The sequence below is a fragment of the Gordionus sp. m RMFG-2023 genome, chromosome 2, assembly GCF_954871325.1.
Source record: "Gordionus sp. m RMFG-2023 chromosome 2, tfGorSpeb1-WG-v2, whole genome shotgun sequence".
Lineage (NCBI taxonomy): Eukaryota > Metazoa > Nematomorpha > Gordioida > Chordodea > Parachordodidae > Gordionus > Gordionus sp. m RMFG-2023.
This window is the reverse complement of record NC_088776.1, coordinates 60,252,665-60,273,106: the sequence shown is the minus strand read 5'-3', so window position 1 is coordinate 60,273,106 and position 20,442 is coordinate 60,252,665. Positions and strand designations below refer to the sequence as shown.

At 31.2% G+C, this 20,442-nt stretch overlaps 1 protein-coding gene across 4 annotated transcripts; it reads left to right on the top strand.

Annotated features, from left to right (window-relative positions):
• Positions 1–2,383: 2,383 nt before the first annotated feature.
• On the top strand, positions 2,384–20,202 carry LOC135923603 (uncharacterized). Of its 4 annotated transcripts, none has more exons than XM_065458445.1 (2): positions 2,384–2,511; positions 15,823–20,202. In XM_065458445.1, exon 2 carries the CDS (start codon positions 15,844–15,846, stop codon positions 20,140–20,142), a length of 4,299 nt encoding a protein of 1,432 aa, XP_065314517.1. In that variant the 5' UTR covers positions 2,384–2,511; positions 15,823–15,843; the 3' UTR covers positions 20,143–20,202. The 4 variants fall into 4 exon arrangements, with proteins under 4 accessions (XP_065314517.1, XP_065314518.1, XP_065314519.1 ...); XM_065458446.1 differs by lacking the exon at positions 2,384–2,511 and adding an exon at positions 6,713–6,848; XM_065458447.1 differs by lacking the exon at positions 2,384–2,511 and adding an exon at positions 7,367–7,496.
• Positions 20,203–20,442: the final 240 nt, after the last annotated feature.

Genomic DNA, 20,442 nt, shown 5'->3' with positions numbered 1-20,442 from the left:
TTTCGAATAAAATTAACAGATATGAATATAGAATTGCAACAGAACTTACATCATATAAAACTAAATATGAGGAAAATCGAAATGATTAAAAAACCTATATAATAAATTTCATTCATTTATAAGGATAAATCCAAATTTTAAAATTCTAGATCTTTAAAGATACAGTCAATGGATTGTTTTCTAGTGTTGCAACGGAAAACTTTCATTTTTTCGCACATCTGATTTTTTGTATTTTTATCAATTATTATATAATATATTCTCATATATTTTAAAATGATTTTTAAAAAAATGTGTATTTTCGATGCGATATGTGTTTAAATCTCTGTGAAAAAAAAACTATATGAGAAAATTTAAAAATTATAAATTTTTAATAAAACCTTTAATTTATGTAGTTAGTGGGCCTCTGTTGATTAAATCAGAATTTATAAACCAAGATAACCCAATTTTACTAACTAAGAAATGTTTAAATCTAATGATTAATTTTAATTTCTCATTTGTAATTTTTATTTTCTAATGTAAATTAATATATAATCTTTAAATCCTTTTTTGAGCACGTTTTTTTTTTCAAATTCAAGAATCTGATCTTTTACATGTGTTCCAACATGTTAATATCTACAGCTACACTATGTATCGTAGAACAATTATTTCGCTAACATTTGAGTCATTTAATATTTAATATATATATATATATATCATGAAGAGCCAACATGCATTCGCAGTAGTAAGCCTAAATATCCGAGTTTGTTTTTATATTTATTCTTACTCTAAAATTAATTTATATCACATTTTTGTATCCTTTGAAAAAATAAAGAATATATATACATTTATACACATCAAAATTGGAGAATTGGCATTTTCAAGAGTTATAATATTGATTGAGTATAGGATTAATTTATTTTGCGATAAAAAAATATGAAGTATAACGTTAAAAGGTCAAATAATATTTATCAAATATTAACCATTTAGCAAAGATTTATTTTAGAAATAGACGCAGAACTAATATATATAAATCTGGAGTAGCATAAAAGGGTATAAGATACTTATTATTAAAATTTTATTAGACCTTTTTCTAAACTATAACCCTAGTACATCATTGACTATCCTGTTAACGGTAACTAAACTCTTTAGAAAAATAAAATTAGAACCATCACAGATTTGTTGCGTTTCGCTATCATCCACATCTCTAAACTCTCTGAGAGCCGTATCTGACAGAAAATGATGATTTTTCTTTGTAATCTCTTATATAATATAAGCCATGTCATAGTCCCATTTTTTCGTACGAGGAAACTATAAGGCGTGCGTAGAGTAAGAGTGATGTAATAAATATAATGTAATATAGGATAGATATACAATAAATATTCCCGACGTACACTCTTTCATAACAATAAAATAAATTCAAGTTCTACAACTATTTGATTCGGGTAATAGGAAATTCATAGGGGCTCATATGCCACAGCTAATTCTCAAAAATCTTCTTCTATCTCAGTTTTTGGGAAACATATGAGATACACAATTTTTTTTTTATTCTGATTCATCCATCATCATCAAACAAAGAAGAAAATTTCGATTCGCCTGTCATTATTGACGATGAACAATCTGCGTGCCTTTATCAATAATTTATGAATTTGAAAATAGGAAACTTGAAGAATAATACAAAAAAAATGGGTTTACACTAGCGATCTGCATCGGGCCGGATTTTTAAACCCGGCCCGAAACCGAAATATTTTTAAAAAAATTATGCCGGCCCGGCCCTAATTTATTTAAATATAAGAAATTAATTTTTATAATTACTTAAAATATACGATATATGTTATATAAGACATCTACTTTCTATAAAATAAAATCACATATTTTTATTTTACATAAAAAATTGAACATAAAATTGATAAATTTAGATGTATAATTTTTAAGGCCCGGCCCGGATCTCTAGTTTACACTATTCAATCAGGATAAGTATAACTTAAAGAGTCCAGCAACTGATACGATAGTATAGGAGAATCCTTAATCCACGGCGTTAATGATATATAGAATCGGGGTCTTAGTATAGTAATTCGCTAAACAACGGTTATATACTAGAAATATTTTTAAAAAAAATTAAAATATTGTTTAATTATATATTTGGTCATTAAATAGTATATTATCAGCTAAATTTTATTTCATACATTCACATAATTAATTTTTAATGTATTCAATTTGAACTATTCGTATACTTAATCTATTTTATTTCTTGATTTTAAAATTTACAACTCTCTATCTAAAATTCCTGTAATAACGATCAAATTTTTTTATTAAATACAATAAGGTCCACTATTATTCTAATATATTAACAGGATCTGGTAGTAGTTTCTGATATCATACATATCATACCCCGTAGCACGAAACCATCTAATTGGCTTGTAGGTAAAAAAAAACTGGGTCCTTGCTGGATTCGAACCCGTGTTCGAAGTTTATGAAATGATTCCTCAATCCACGTTTATAAGCAACTGAACTACGTTACTTCGGAAGCACAATGTTATATATATATATATATAAAGAATAAAATTACTATGCCTATTTTAAGAAAATCAGATAAGATATCAATTACGTTCAACGCTATACACGACTACCTTTGATTGGTGAGCTGAGCTGTCATAAAAACTCTTAAACCAATTTTTTTCTTCTTCTCTTACATTATAATGACATTGTCCTAATGGATATTTCCCATTATCATTTTTTTCTTAAAAATTGTAGTTCGTGTCTAGGGATGTTAAAAAGCCCGGTCTAAGTTCAATCCGATTAAAATTTTAGTTAAAGTAATATTATTTAAGCCTGAAAATTTTGCTCATAGATGACAAAAAAAGGTTAGACCTCGATTTGGGAAATAATATTATCTTGGCTAAATTATTAATCTAATCCGGTCGTGTTTAAGGTTATACCCGAATCTGGGTTTTTAACAATTCTAGTCGTGCCTCATGCAAGTATTATATCTCGGCTCTCAGGTAATTTATGCTAATTTTTTTTAGGGTAAGCATTAGAGGCTAAAAAGATTCAACAATATTATTGGCATTGAAGACGATATAGAATTTATTATAAATAATCAGATTCCCAACACGACAATATAAAATGTATATTAAAATAATAGTTAATAATTATAATTTGATTTTCTAAGGTTTTGGGAGAATTTGATAAAACAATAATTTAGGTAGTCAAAAAAGTAGTTGGTAGCGAATTCACTATTATTAATGAATCTAATAGAAATATGAGAAATGAAATTGAGCTGCCCAATACAAAAAGGCAATCTCTTCTTTTTTTTAAAGATGCCTCTTAATGCCATTTTTAGATATTTATCTTCTGTAAAAATAAATTTGTCGTTATTAATTATCGTGAATGTGTTCAAGATATAATCTTCGTACCGTTACGATGGGTATTGTTCTCTTTCTAACTGGCCCTCAATATGTTAGTCAAAAAAAAATTTTTTCTGCGTTGATTATATCTTTTCCAACATTCCCCCTCTTGTATGTTGTGACCGTAGGTAAAGTGTTCTGTTCATATGTGATAATATCCTTACCAAATAAGAAATTTAAAAATAATCATCCTATAAATTGGCGTCTTAGTTATATTTGAAAAAAAAATTTCTTTAAGGAATCGGAAAAAAAAAATCTTTGCTAAATATTTTATCATTTTTTTTGTAGTATTTTTAATAGTTTTTAAATTAATGTGTGTGAAAAAGAAACAAAAAAAAATGTTAACATAAAAATATACCATATACATGCATTATGGTCAATAGGTATCTTAATTTTACCAATATTTAGAATACTTGTCTTTCTATTTAAAAAATAGAATGAAGCTGCATAGGATGGAAAATCTTATGAGGTTGGGAAATAGGGATGATTTCATGGCAGTATTTGTCGAGGGATCTATCGCCATTTTACAATATGTCGTCTCTCGTAGTCAGAATTAGATCAAGTTTTGACGCCAGCCCTATTTTACTAGTTTCACAAATATGCATGTTATAATAATAAGATTGATATTAATGGTTTAGCTTAGCCACCACTACTATACAAATTAATATGCGAATAAGTTTTTTAGTTAGTAGAAGAAGAGGCCTATTATTCTATACCTAGTATATTTTCTTCATTTTTCTTATTCAATGGACTTAAAATCTCAACGACCAGTGGGTAAAAAAAAATATCATTTAGCATTGTTCTGTTAGGCCCTTTCGTAACTTTCATTTTTTGAAAATTTGCTGCGCACTATAGAGAATTTTTTATGAATATCTTAATTAAGTTAAAAAAATTTGAAATTTATTTTTTTTATGAAGAAGTGAAAGGAGGAAACAATAAGTTAAAAAAGGTAGCCATAATTTATTATTATATATTTTTATTCATTCTGATAAAGTCGAATCGAATTGAATTGACAAACCGTATTCGTAATGGATGTTAAAATGGTTTAGCTTATATTTTTATCATATAAAAAATACAGTGCCTTAAAAATTGGCTCTGATATGAATGTATTAATCCCAAAATCTTATATGAAAGGAGTTTGATTCACCCGGTATACGATTTTTCTTTTATGTTGCTTCCAAATTTAACCTTATCTAAATATATATATTTTTACATTTTAAAATATCTTATTTTTATTTTATAGATATTATAATAGTTTTTACTAGTGTCGTCAAAGGTACTCGAATTTGAGTGGATTTTTAAAATCGGATAACTCAATCTTTTAGCCGAATCCCGACATTTTGCTAATAAGATGTACAAAATTGCAATTTTTTGAAATCCAATTACGCGGTAAATAAATTTGAGAGTGTTATAGAGTCCCCACCCTCCTCCCCTGCCTCCACTGCGAATATTTGAAACAATTTTTGACGTAAACTTTCGAAACCGCACCCTAACTCTCATTTATTTTATTTTAACTATAGATTTTTCATAAAAAATTGACTAAATATAACACCAAAATTTGTTATAAGGTAGTTATACTCTACATCAGCTGGAATACCTTTTCCCGGTCAAATCAAACATTTTTTTCAATTTAAAAATATCCCTTCAATAAATGATATAAAATTGAGGGTTGGAATCACCATGAATTCCATATCCAAATACGACACATATAGAATTTAAAACGTAATTAAGTTAATTAAATCTAATTATACTAATTGCTATTCTATATGTAAGGTAATAGCAATGACATATAATAATACTAGACTGACAATGCATTCATAAATAATGCATCTGAAAGCGTCGTTTAATGCAAATCAGCTGGACCCGCCATTTTGGTAACCCATATAGTAATCATTATCATGTTAAAAAACTTCTATTAAATTGATAACTCGCTTCCATATCATTTCGATGATAAGGCAATTCTATAATAAACATGGCGCCAGACATAGGAATAAATTGGTTCTCTCGTTTAAAATTTTTTTAATAATGATATGGGTAACTAAAATGGCGTCTCCAGCTGTTTTTCATCGATCCCTAGATCCTCGAAGAAAATCAAGGGCGTAAGCGACAAAAGAAGTTGACCTTCTAGCAATTTATTGGTATGGGAAAAAAAAATGGTTCGATAAAGTAAAGCGGAAGAATATTCCGCATACGTCGACTAAATTTTATTTTTTAAACAGAACATTGGTTTAAAGATATTTTATTTGCACTAAATCATTTTGGAAATATGGGGAGCCATTTAAAATGTTTTTTTTCAAAGAAGTTCAGGGACAATAATCCTTAGTATCTTAGCCTTCCTAAGTATAACTTCCTGTTTATATTTCTCATCTCTGCCTACCTAAGGCCCATGTAGAAGCGTCGACATCAGGATCCATAATTATTAGCGGGAACCCTAGTAAAATTAGGAGTATTCCTCATAAGTTGTATAAAAACTTTGACCCTAACCAAAGCTCTAGGAGGAAACGGAAGTTGTAAAAAAAATTTGTGGGGCTACCCACCACCCCTTTCTTTCTTTAAACCTTCCGAAGTGAGGGCACTGGAGGAAAGAAGGGAGCATTGTTATTATAAAATATTTACATTTATTTTTAATGAGCAAGGATTCTTAGTTGAGAGTAAAACTGATTTTACTAACCATTTTAAGAGGACCAATTAAGCACAAACATTTTTGGAATTTCTATTTCCGCTGTAGATCAGTAAAATTCTCCAAAACCTTATTTTTAGTTTTTTAAAAAATGATGAAAATAATGAAAAATAGATTGCCCTCGAAAATTTTTAAAACGGCTTATATTGTAATTATATTAGAAAGATATGTTTATTAAATAAAAATATCCAAGAAACTCCTTATATTATCATTTTTTAAATTTAAATTTGTGTATAAATATTATAAATTCTCGATTCCTATTTCACAATTAAAATAAAATAACACAAGCAGAATAAGAAAAATTACGGCAAAAAAATTCACATCTGTGTATATTTTATTGTTTTTTTATCATTTTCAATTTGATTATTATGGCCTTTTAAAAATCTTTTTCTCTTTTATATTTTTATGGTTTGTTTTTCTTACATTTTTTTTAAAAAAAGGGGAAAAAAAAATGTGTTTTCTTCGAAGTTAAGGTTTGTTTTTTTTTAAAGTTTTAAGTTATATATAACATATCAATTGATAATTCACACATAGTATCTCTCTTGTTTATTACTATATTTTTTTCTTCTTATATAAATTATATTTTATTTAATAAAAAAATATAAATACTAGAATTTATGGTGCATTTTTGTTTTTTTTAAAACTTCCTTTTTGTCAGAAATCAAAATCACCCATTCGTAGTGGTTTCAAGATGATTTCTCTATTCCACCGTTTTTCCAGCTATATTAATTTATTTATTTATATGTTTTTTCCATTTGCCAATGCTTTGGATAGGTCTAGCCAATGTAATCTTAAATTTTAAATGTATTTATTTTTTGTTATAGCCAATGTAATTTAAAATTTTGATATGTATTTTTGTTTACTTTATTACACATTTCTTAGATATCCCATAAGAATATCGCAAAGTCAGCGAGTTATATTAAGGAAATAAAAAAATATAAAATTTTATTTTTATAATTCTTCATTTGATATCGTATATATAATATAATTTAATATATGTGTGTTTATTTTACCATCATTTTTAAAATATTTTTTCCCCCATTCTCCCCTAATGTTTTAATTATTGTACATTTTTAAAACCTTTTTAAAGTGTAATTTTTGTTTTATAAAATTTATTGAATATTTTTATAAGAAAAAAAATAGAATTTTGATTAAAATTTGGGAAAAAAATTTATAAAAATATTTTATAAAAGTTTAAATAAATAAAAAAAAAATATATTTAAAGTTGTAAAATTTTATAAAATATTTGAAATATTTTTGAAGAAAAAAAAAGTATTTGATTTTTGATTTTTATCGGAAAGTAGTATTCGAAATATAAAAATTAATTCAAAAATCATTTTTTAAAATTCGATCATTTGGTAGAGACACGAATTATACTATTTTCTGGATATAATTCTAAGGGCATTTTACAGAAAAACGCATTCTTAAAAAAGGTTATTTTTTTTTTAAAAAGAAGTAAAATTAATTTAATATAATTTTATTCCAGGGCCGGGCCCGTATTTTAATTTTTTTAAATATACCCGGGCCTGGCCTGAAAATTATTATTGAAATCGCCATTATTAGTTAAAAAAATTAAAAATAAATATAATATATTTTAAAAAAATCCGAGTCGGGCCGGGCTTCTGCAAATGGTACCACTGCTGGTTCTATCATTTTTTAACAGAGTTGTTAAATGATCTAGATACAAGTATCTAGATCCTGTATCTAGATATAAAAATGTGGTATCTGTATCTAGATAGATTTTTGATTAAATAATCTGTATCTAGATATTATTTTAGACGTTGTATCTGTATCTAGATTCATTTAAAAAGTATCCTTTATCAACTCTGTTTTTTAAAAACTAAAAAAATTTTCCACGAAAAAAATAAATATTATTCTTTACTTCTTTTTTTGTTTAGGCCATTTGTCCTTTTTGTGTTCGTTATAGAATTTTTCATATTTCCTTATAACTTGGTAATTATTAGTGTTTCAAACGATTCGTTTTGAGCCAATTTTTTAAAACGGTTAACTCGACATTTTTAGCCGGATAAATGTAGGCAAGAATTATTACAAATAATTTGAAAAAGAGCCTGATTAAATAGGGGATGAGGGGGGGGGGGCGAGCTCCCCCCTTCCCCCTTCACAACATTTTAGTTTTCATAAATATGATTTAAAAATGAATAAAATTTGATATAAGCCAGAGATAAACAGATTCTTACTCTTTTATTAAATAGTGCTATGCTATCAACGTTATACTTCCAAAAAATAAATACATAATTGACTTCGCTACACTTACGTTACTTTACTTTTTTTTTAAAAAAAGTATCGTAGCGTTACTAGGGAAAAAAAAGATATTGATCAATCTAATAATATTATTTATTATGAATCCCAAAAATTCTAAACTAATGAAATGAGTAGAACAGAATTTAAATGCTATTATAAATCTAAATAACTAAATTTTATTTTAATTAAAAAAAACCAATTTTAATGGTTATTTTTAAGTGTCTTTTTCTTCAACAACGTCTTTCCTGCACCCAAACACTCCTTCAATAGATGCCGAGAATGGCAGGGGTGTATTATATCCATCCATTAGCGTCATTGGAAGGGGGCTCGAAATCACTGGAAATTTTCAGGTGCCTCAGAAAGTTTTGAATTTATTTAAAAAGAACTTAGAAAGAGGTCAATTTGGAAATATTAACATAAAAAACATTTTGAAAAATATCAGCTAAAAAATAATTTTTGAACCCCCCCCCCCCCGTGATTGTAATTTTATAAACAAAGTTTTAATGTTTGGAAATTTTTATCAATGGATGCCCTTTTTTCTCTAGAAAATTATCCGAGTCATCAGACAAGTGTCTTGATTACCGATAGCAAAATGTTGACTAAAAATGTCACCGGATTATTTTAACCGATATCGCGAGTAACCGCCCGATATCGATCAGTAAGGTCGCACCTATATTTTTAAAAAAAATACCCAACTCTTCCCCCATTCCCTCTACGAAAATTTAGTCGTTTAAGTGAGTAAAATAGGCGTAAGTAGCCAGTAGCGGTTTAAAAAGCCCGAGTTGGGTCGATTTTTCAAAACTACCCTATCAAAATTTTTAGTTTAAAATAATATTATCTAAGCATCGAGATTGATTTGGCAAATAGAATGTCCAAGCATTTCTGCCCAGCCATGGGCAGAAATCTTTCTTGCATAATGTTATTTAAAAATATTCTTAATCGTCCCGAATCGGGTCTAGCCAGGATATCCGGATGAAGGGAAAAGCTTATTTATGTTGCTTTTTTTTTTGATCATAAATTTTAATTGAAGGACATTACAATGCGCATGTGCACAAATAATGAATTTCAAAATGGCCACGTACAAATTGGTAAAATTACTGTTTGATGTTAGCAACCATTTAAAAAAACATAAATAGGTTTGCTCTTTAGTTACTTTTTTTTTAAAATTCTTCGCTCTGTAATATTATATAAAAATGTAATATAAATAACTTACTTATAATCCTAAAAAAAAAGGAATATTTTAGAAATTAAAAAGAAATAAGAAAGGCAGACGATAATATAATTTTCAAAATCTTTTTAGAACTTATTTAAAATTTTGAATCGACGGATATTAATAAAATAAAAGACAAACCTCAATTCAAACAAAGGGCGCGTTACGTTTTTTTTATTATTAAAAAATTACCGCCAAACGTAAACGCTCAATTTGTGTGCACCATTAAGGGGAGGGGGCGGCTCGTTTATTGCAAGTTTTTTTTTGTTTAAAATGATAATAATTTCGCGGGGTTTTTTTTTTTCAACTTTTTATTTCATACGTTTTGTTCTTCCTTTTTTTCTACTTCTGAAAAATTTCCATTAAGTACTTATTTTCTTTTTCAAATTGGGAAACCTGCATACCCGGAAGTCCCGCCCAGTTAATAAAAATCCGAGCCGGGCCTGGAGCCTGACCGGGCTTGAAAATACAAAATTCGGGAAAGGCCGAATAATTTTTTTAGAAAAAAACCGGGCCGTATCTCTGCAGGTTTCTGTTCAAAATTATTGTTTATAAGTGATTAAGAATAATTCGGAATCCTTCGATTTTTAAATATCTCTAAAAAAAAAAATTAATAGGATTATACAGGAAGTGATTACCAACCACGTGTAGAATACCCACACTGAATTTCAAACAAAAATTTATTTTTTTTCCCCTGGAAACTTTTATAACCACTTACAGATGTTAATTTTTAAATATAATTTTTTAAAAAAGAAGAAGATTTAACCGTGAAATCTCTGAAAATTTATTAAGATAGGCACTCTACACATGGCTGGAATATCTATCTGTAATATATAGGGCTCAACGGCTAACTCAATATTTTAGGCAGAAAAATATTGTCTACTCGAGATATCGTTAATAGATGTTCAAACTTCTGTACCACCTTATAAATAAAATCTTAAGGGTTGCATGATATTTTTTCTGCCTAAAATATCGAGTTCGCTGTTTTTAAGAATCGGCAAAATGGCCCGTATAACAAAACTACTCAAGATTTCCTTGATAGATGACCAAACCTTCTTACCATATACGAGCAAAATCTTTAGGCTTGCTTAATATTTTTTGATTTCTAAAATATTGGACGAAACTAACCTATCTGGTAAATTTTTAAAAATCGTTCTTAGAGGCTCCCATGGATTCCATATTCCCCCGATACTACGTTTTTATCTATGGGAGGGGAGGGTAAGGATATAGTTTTATTTTCATAAAAAAAATAGGGGCTGGTTTAAGCCAAGATGTCCGTCCACTTTGTTTTAAATTTTTTTTTTAACCCAACCGCCGATCCTAGGTTTTCTTTAAAAATTTATCCGCCCCTTGCCCGCTCATTTATTTAAAATTCTTATTTAACACGCCCACCCTAGTGTTGTTGAACTGCTCGAGCCGAATTTGCCCAAAAATGGCTAACTCAAATGTTTTATCCTGAAAAAAAACATATGCGAGCCTGAAGATTTTGCTCGTAGAAGGCTTCAAAGGTTTAGATATCTATTAGCGAAATCTTGTGATTCAGGCAATAATTTTCCGGCTAAAATATTGCCCTTTTTTGAAAATCGGTCCAAATCACGAGCCGTTTATCAACACCAGTTTTTAGTAATTAATATAAAAGTCCCATTTTTATTTGAAGAGGTTTTTACCGATAGGTCAAAGATGGTACACAAAGGTTTCAAATTTGGACATCTATTAGGGAAATCTCTAAGCTTATGCAATATATTTATGGCTAAAATATTGATTTATCCGTTTATAAAAATCGACTCAAATCAAGGCGTTTAACCCCACCACATTGCCCAATGGTGTTTAAAAATTATTTTAATGCTGGCTTTGGGTCCTTTTTATTTATTTTAAAGATTTTCTTATAAAATGATTTTTTTTTACTAAATAGGAGTAAGTCTGTTTCAGTTCATTTCGCTCCAAAAATAATTAAAATTCATCAGCCCAAGTCCGCCACCCGCACGATATTTAAAATATTTTAGTTCCACCAGGAAAATTTACGGGCGTTTTCTCAAATCGCGCCCATTGCAGACCTGTTGGAGGCCGATCCAATTTAATATTTTCAATATTGAATTCATGGCATCCAGGATTTTTACTAAGGGGGGTGGGAGCTGGGAATCGCACTATTATTTCGGTTTTCACCCATAAATTTTATTGGAGATCTTGTCCACTTATTGAAGGTCCTTTGGCTATAATATATTTTTATAATTTTTTTTTATTAAATAAAATGCCTTTTTTTTCCTGAAAATTTTTGAATTGGTGCATTGTTTTAAAAAGTTATTAACTTTTACAAAGTTTTCCTTCAAATTCTTCTTTAGGCCGGCCCGGCCCATAAAGTTCTCTGGATAGGGTCAGTCCAAAATTCAAAAGAGTAATAGATAGAATAAAAATTATGTCAGGGATAGGTGGAATAAACGGCCATGTTTGCTGATTGGCTAGGTCAACACTCTTTAACTTTTTATTTAACCATATTATTTCTCTCAAAATTGGTCAAAATGTGAAAGGATTGAAATAAGTATTTAGGCTCTATCCTAGCTCACTGAGTTGTTAAAGGATCTAGATACAAGTATCTAGATATAAAAATGTGATATCTGTATCTAGATAGATTTTTGATTAAAATATCGGTATCTAGAATATTATTTTAGACGATGTACCTGTATCTAGATACATTTTAAAAGTATCTTATAACAACTCTGCTAGCTCAGCTTAATGTTTATAATAACGGGCTATTTAGCCGTCTTTTAAGTATCGGTTTAATAAAAAACAAATTAAAAAGAAAGAAAACAAATAAAACGTGAATAAAATACGAAAATGCCGCCAAATAATTAAAATAAACAGGGTAACCTCGATCAGATAATTTTTTAGCCTATACTAAAATTCAAATTAAGTATCCAGATTAAGCTGACCTAGGACACGGCCTTAGAATGTTTTGATAAAATTTATAAATATATATATAAATAGATGGGTGCTTAATTTTAAGCATGTTTAACATCCAGAGAACCCTGAAACCTCTCAACAGATGACGGTTCAAAACCCGACGATCTGACCGCTATCCCCTGGGCCATGAGCAAATCCCTTATTTGGGATTATACATCTGACTCACAGAGTTGTTAAAAGATACTTTGTAAATGGATCTAGATAATCGTCTAAAATAATATCTAGATACCGATATTTTAATCAAAAATCTATCTAGATACAGATACAGATACCACATTTTTATATCTAAAAACAGGATTAACAACTCATGTGTCTCACGTAGACCCGTGTAAGATTTTAGGAAACATAATAATATGTAAAACCCGGAGATTTTGCTGATAGACGGCAGAAAGGTCTGGATTTCTATTTAAAAATGTTTGAACTTACATATCACTATTTTTGGCTAAAATCTTAATCGTGCCGTTTTTAAAAAAATGCCACTAATATTAATAGCAACCTGCTTACTCAAGCAGAGAATAAAACAAAAATTAACAAATGCAAAAGCATTAGCAATTTTATAATTCACACCAATAGCTACGTCTACCAACGGGCAGTCTCGCTTCTTTGACTTTTAGCTTTTTTAAAAAAAAAAAATTTAGCTAACAAAATCAAATCGCTAAGATCTGAACCAAGAGAATTCCTATTCCCAAATTTAACCATTGTTCTATTTTAGGAACCCAATTATTTTTTTTTTTAAAGTTTATATTATTTAAAATATTTAGAAGAAAAAAAAAGGAATAATAATTTATAAAATATTATCATTTAAATAGATGAGTCTTGATGTTAGTTGATTTTTTTTATAAAAAACGAAGAAAAATATTACTCAATCAGGATGAATTAGGTCATAGATGACCAAAACGTGGACATCTATTTTATCGAAATTTAAAAACTTGTACAATATTTTTTTGGGCTAAAATATTTAAGTTAGCTGTCTTTAAAAACTCGCCATTCAAATAGCGCTATTTAACAATACTAACTGTACCTATTGGTAGTGTCGTTAAACGGCGCCCCAGATTTTTAAAAACGACTAACCCAAGTGTGTTTAGTCAAAATAATATTACTCAATCAGAATGAATTTGGTCATAGATGACCAAAACGTGGACATCTATTTTATCGAAATTAAAAGACTTGTACAATATTTTTATGGGCTAAAATATTTAAGTTAGCTGTCTTTAAAAACTCGCCACTCGCCTAGCGCTATTTAACAATACTAACTGTACCTATTGGTAGTGTCCTTAAACGGCCCCACATTTTTAAAAACGACTAACCCAAGTGTGTTTAGTCAAAAAATATATAGCGCAAAGCTCGGAGAATCCCCTCATGGATGGCAGAAAGGTTTGGACATCTGTTAACGAAATATCGAGGTCCGCGCTATATTTTTGTGGCTAATGTATTGGGCAAAAATCGAGCCGATTAACAACACTAGATTTAATAAATTAAAAGGTAAAGTTCCCCACTAATGATTTCGAAGTTAGTCATAAATAATATCTGATCGATTTTAGTTGGGGGGAGGGGACTTTGTTCCCGTTATGGACCGAGATATGGGAGTAACAATACCGCTGGTTAGAGACCGGTCTGATCCGATATTATATTAAAATCGGCCGATTACATATCCGATATCATTATCGTAATTTGTATTCTGCAAACATCAGAGTTGTTAAAGGATCTAGATACAAGTATCTAGATATAAAAATGTGGTATCTGTATCTAGATAGATTTTTGATTAAAATATCGGTATCTAGAATATTATTTTAGACGATGTACCTGTATCTAGATACATTTAAAAAGTATCTTTTAATAACTCTGGTAAACATATTAATCGCTTTTAAATTTTTAACGCGCATGCATCTCTAGTGTTGCAAAATGGCTATATTCGATCCAATTTTTAAAAACGGCTATTCCTGACACTTACACAAACCTGGAGATTTTGCTTTTAGATGACACAAAATTTTAGCACTACTAGTGAAATCTCGAGGCGTAGGCGTTTAATAGTGTACAATACATCTATATAGCAGAGACCTGCAATGGTACCATTTGCAGGGGTCGGTCCGGCCCGAATTTTTTACGACCCGGCCCGGCCCGGGTTTTATATTTTACCCGATCCGGCTTTTTTTTTAAAAAAAAATATCAGGACCCAACCCGGATTTTTTTTAAAATAAATAATATTTATTTTTCGGGTTTCAAATATATGGTTTTATAATATACGGCCCGGCCCGGATTTTCAAACCGATATTCAACAAAAGGCGAAATATCGGCCCGATCCGCCATTAAATATCGGTACATCCCTACTAAATAATATTTTTTGAATGATTGTTTTTGCTTGGAAGCGATTTTTATATTTAAGATTTTAGTTGGGCGGAAGGGACTTTGTTCCCATTGTGGACTAAGGTTTTTTGATAATATAATATGGCTTAGATCCTAAAAATTGATAATTTATTTATGTTTATTTTTTTTAAAGGGGGTATTTTTGTCTGCCATTCAGATTTAAACATCGAGAGAAATGGAAAAAGATGCGTGGTGCGTGTGTGTGCAATTGAAAATGAAATAAAAATTAACAAATTTGATGGAATACAATATTTAAAAAAATTTGTTAAAAAACCTATGGAAATATTTTGTAACAAGTTTTAAGAGAGCAGCTATCAGTATATTATATAGTAAATTTAACATAAACATATGGTAATTTATTTTTAAAATTGCGAGATGAGATAATATAAAATATGTGAAAGTTCGCCTTTAAATTTAGAATTATAAATAATCTTGGTATATTATTAATGTTACGAATTTTTTATTTTAGGCAAAAAAAATATGGTTTTATTTTTTTATTCAAATAATGGTGTTTAAACAAAAAGGTACGAAATTTTACGTGAATATGTTATTATATGAATCTCTCGCGAAAACCTTTAAAAAAAATGAAAGTCATAATTGCTTAGTTTAATCAATTAGCAAACCACCTCGATCAATATAAGAATATTATAACATTTTTTTAAAAAAAATGATATTAGTATGTACTGTCCTGACCAGATAGAAAGAATAAATGAAAGAAATAAATTAATATTGAAAAAGGATATTATCAAATTGCAAAAGACTGCTATATATTTGAAAACGGGATAATATGTGATTAGAATAAGATGTATTACTGTTAACGTTAAGTACAAATATTACGGACATTTTTTTTTTAGAAAAAACCACTTTATTAGAAGTTTTTTTTAAACAAATCTTAGGGTTCTAGGCTATGCTATTTTATATATATAATATTATTTCTTAAACATTTTTTTAAAAAATATATATAGGGAAAACGAAATAAATGAAGGATGATCCAACCAAATCACATGAACATATGGTTAATTCCAATATTCATTTGTTCGATCCCTTTATCCGGGGCATATAAATCCATCGCGAGGCTAACTAACGGTAACCTAACATCCTCTACTACACCTGCCCAATTAATCGTTAATAAAAATTCGCTCGTTCATTCCCACGAAGGAGACGATCACGTAATCAAAATTTTTCTCGTAACTACGAATGCCGAATTCATATTTTTTGGGGAGGCACTCCCCCGCTACAAGGTCCAAATAACCCCGGCCTCACTTCATCTTGAGAACCCAACCATTTCGATAAATTGTTATCAAGACAAAACATTATTTCGCCGACAATCCAATATAACCCGCTCAACTACGCGGTTCAAAATATTACCGACTAAAAATATTGATTCTTACGATGATCCGGAAAAAATTTATCAGCTGGAGATACGAGGTTGTCACTTAAATATCAATCCGCGCTTTAGTAACACCTCGAGAAACTCGTTAATCGCGATATTTGCATTCGAAGTAACCCAAGGTTCCGTTCAGAATACGCGTATTATAATACCCAACAAGTTTACCGTCAGGAATTCAGCTATATCGTTTTTCGAGAAGGACTTTAGCGATACCAATGACGTCAACAGCGACCCCGATTTTTCATCTATGAGAGACCCCTTGAAGAAGCTGAACAGTATACGGTTTATCGACGATGAATTTTTATTGGATACTCATCATCGGATACCTATCCTAAAAAGATTGATTACCGTTATTGGAGATCGCCTTAGAAGTGTGGATCTATCTGGAAGTCGTTTACTTAGTGTCGATGGGCACGTAGGATACGAAGGCTGGGTGAAAGACTTTTTGATTGATGATAAGTATAACGTATCTATAAACAACAACTACTATGAAAATATAGAAGAACTGAGGCTAGAGGGATGCCAGGTAACGGAAGCAATATGGAGCGTTATTCCTAACTTCTTCGGATTGCGGGCGTTATTCCTAGGTTTTAATAACCTAACATCTCTATTCCAAGAAGGACTCATTGTAACTGTAAATCATACGCACCCAGTGAACAATGAACTAAGCAAATGCTTGCCGCCTAAGCTCGAATCTCTAGATTTATCTAACAATTGTAAGAACCAATCTCCAACATCGTTTTATAAAAAGTCATCCATCAAATGCGATACCTCTCCTAGCCTAAAGCATTTGATGTTGGGGGGAAATAGATTGACATCTTTTCCGGCTCAGCTTATTCTGACTTTAAATGCAACGAATATAACAAAATTGGACTTGTCTCACAACCAAATATCTTTCCTGAAAACGAATTCAATTCCCTCCACCTACGTCAATTCCATTCAAATTTTAAACGTTTCCTACAACTTTATGGAGACGCTCTCGGTTGAAGCCTTTAGCGGGATGCGAGAATTAGCTCGATTAGACCTGTCGCATAATGCGTTAGATTTGATAGATGCCCCTCAATATTTTAGGGATATCCCTTACCTGACACATTTAAATTTGAGTTTTAATATATTTTCCGATTTAAAGGGGTTATTTACGTATACGGGGAATTTGAAAGATCTGGATATAGGCAATAACGATATTAAAAACCTCAACCTTTGCGATATATCTTCCTCCGTTGAATTATTAAATGCCACTCAAAACAGTATATCCATAGTTACCTATTCTATTTGCGCAGAGGATCATGGATCATCTATTACCGTTTTGGACCTGTCATACAACGGGATCGACAGGTTAACCGTAAATTCGTTTCCTCGAAGTTTATCCAAACTTATTCTAGTAGGAAATAGGATCACTCAATTAGGAGACAATCATCAGCTGTTCTTCGCGAATTTACCCAACCTAAAAATGCTCAATTTAGAATTCAACCTTATTTCCAATTTATCTTCCAAATTGTTTTTGAACCCTTTTTTATCCCACGAAGCTCCTAACGTGCGAGTCGCCTTAAAGGGTAACCAACTACTTTGTGATTGTCACTTTGATTGGATTGCTGACATATACTTTCTCGTTAACACTTCTAATATTCCTAGTGGAGTTCTAATATTGGACGATCTCCGGGAATTACGATGTTTTGATCCATATCGAAAATTTCAAATTTTAGTGGTTGATGCCATTTACCTGAAATTGCCCTTTGTATGCCCGTACACCGACCATTGTTTCCCGATGTGCCGATGCTGCCAATTCTTTTACTGCGATTGCAAGTTGATCTGTCCTAAGGGATGTTCTTGTTACAGCGATGCAACCTGGAACTTTAACGCCGTTGTTTGCGATTCACTGGCGTTGACGCATGTCCCCGAGCAAGTCCCCAAGTTCGCTACAGTGATTAAGATGGGTGGAAACAACCTTACTATAATTAGGAAAGCCACATTTTTCGCCCTCTTTGAACTAAAGGAACTTTACCTGAATTCTAGCAAAATAATGGAGCTGGAGAATAAGGCATTCGCGAGATTGACCCGCCTGGAGTTCCTGGATCTCAGCAATAATTTGTTGACTCATTTGGCTCCCGATATGTTTGAAGGCACGTTCTCCATCAAGTTTCTTAATTTGAGTCGGAATCGTTTGACAGTCTTAGATTACAAACAATTTGCCGCGATTTATTCGTCAAACCTTAAAACGTTAGACCTGAGTTACAATTTACTTCACAGCTTAGATTCTAAATTTTTATCCGGCTATTCTTTATCGCCTTCTTTAGTGGCCGGCATCTTGTCGAACGATGAAATGAATCATAACCAGAAATCACTTGATAATCGTTCGATATATCTTTCTCACAACCCTTTGAGCTGCCAGGACTGTCAATTGTTCCAAATCATCGCGAATACGACTCGATCCATCGTAGCCGATTTGGATGATTTGAGTTGCAAATTGACTCTTCCGGTTGAAATGGAATCCGAGTTGTTGATCAAATTTTTTACCAACGGTGCCCCTGTAACCTCTTATGCCACGGACGGAAATTATTCTACGGCACATTTAAACGATTCCTATTTAGACCTTAATGTGAGGGAAATATGGCCAGTTTGTCCTAACTACGAATTCGGGGACACGGTACTGAAAGCAATTGTTCGGGTCAAGCTTTCTCGATCTGACATAGTGCATCATAGGGTTCAATTATCTCCGTATTCCACGGAATCAGCTACACCGTCTTCGGTACAATACAGCACCGAAGAATACGAAACATTATTAACGTTTAACGGCACCTCGGGATGGCTAAAATCGATTTATCAATCGGAAAAAATTAACGCCACTAATTATGATAGTAAGCACGTGATCGAAGGAGTCATCAATAAAACTGGAAAGGGAATCCCAGTCGAGAATAATTTTAAAACTTGGACATCTACGACCATCTTTAGGGTTCTCCTGATCGGACTAGTTGCCATACTGGCTTTAACCGGTATTTTCGGGTTCGTCTCTTTTATTCGCAATAACAGCGAACTTTCTTTGAAGGATAAGATAGTTCAACGAATCAGCAGGCCACCGCCTCCTTGTTTTGACCCTCTTCTTCGCGGATCCGATGATCAATCTGCCCAAAGCGGACTCAAAATGGAATCCGATGTGTCCACGAAATATTATTGGTCGGAATACCAAAAGATGGTAGCACCTTCCAACAACCACACCAAATCGATGATCGGAAATAAATCGGACCATATACCGAACTGCTATTCGTCGAAAGTTTCCACTCTTTTAAACCGATTCCGACGCGAGCCTCGAATATCCATATACGATTATGACGTTTTCGTATCCTACGCCCACAAGGAAACCTCTTTTGTCAGATCAGTCCTCGTACCGGGGTTGGAACGAGCTCGCAAGTACAAGCTCTGCTTAGAATTTTCTCGCGAAACCTTTCTCACCGAAGTAGTCAACGCCTGCGCCCAAGATAGCCGCAAGATAGCCTTCATCCTGACGCACGATACTTACGAGGGGATCAGGCGAATGTCTGCTAACCAACATGAGACACCGATTAATACGAACATCATTGTTAAAACAGAGTCGAGGGAAGTAGTACATCTGTATCATGAGTTATGTCTCGGGTCGACCCGTCGCGATAACAACGCGGTTATAACTATTATTGTGCCCGATCACACTTTTCAGTATATGGCGGGTAAGGCTTCGAACCTTACTAATCGTCGCAACAATACTTCTCATCAAGTGTATAGCTACTCCGATGTCGCTCTAAGCTTTATGACACAACCCGTGGTGATGTATGACGATCATTTATTTTGGGAAAAATTATGCGTCTTCATAGGGCCTCCCAGCAGTTGTGCCCGTATTATCAAAAAACCTATAACAGAATTGTAAAATTAAATTTTTAGCCATCATCTTTATCAACTACAAAATCGTGCAATAGGGATATAATAATAATAAATTGAATGCGTATATATATAATATATATTGTAATATAATATATTATGATATAATAAATGATTTTTTTTGAACAAATAAAAATATTTTCACTACATATAGTTTTTGACCTGTTTTATTTTATGTAAAGAAATCTACTTTAACAAAAAAAAGATGATAAAATTGAAAATGATTGTTTATCCTTTATCTTTATTAGCACATTTGTTATAGACCAGCCCAAAGGTGAAGGCCCCATCC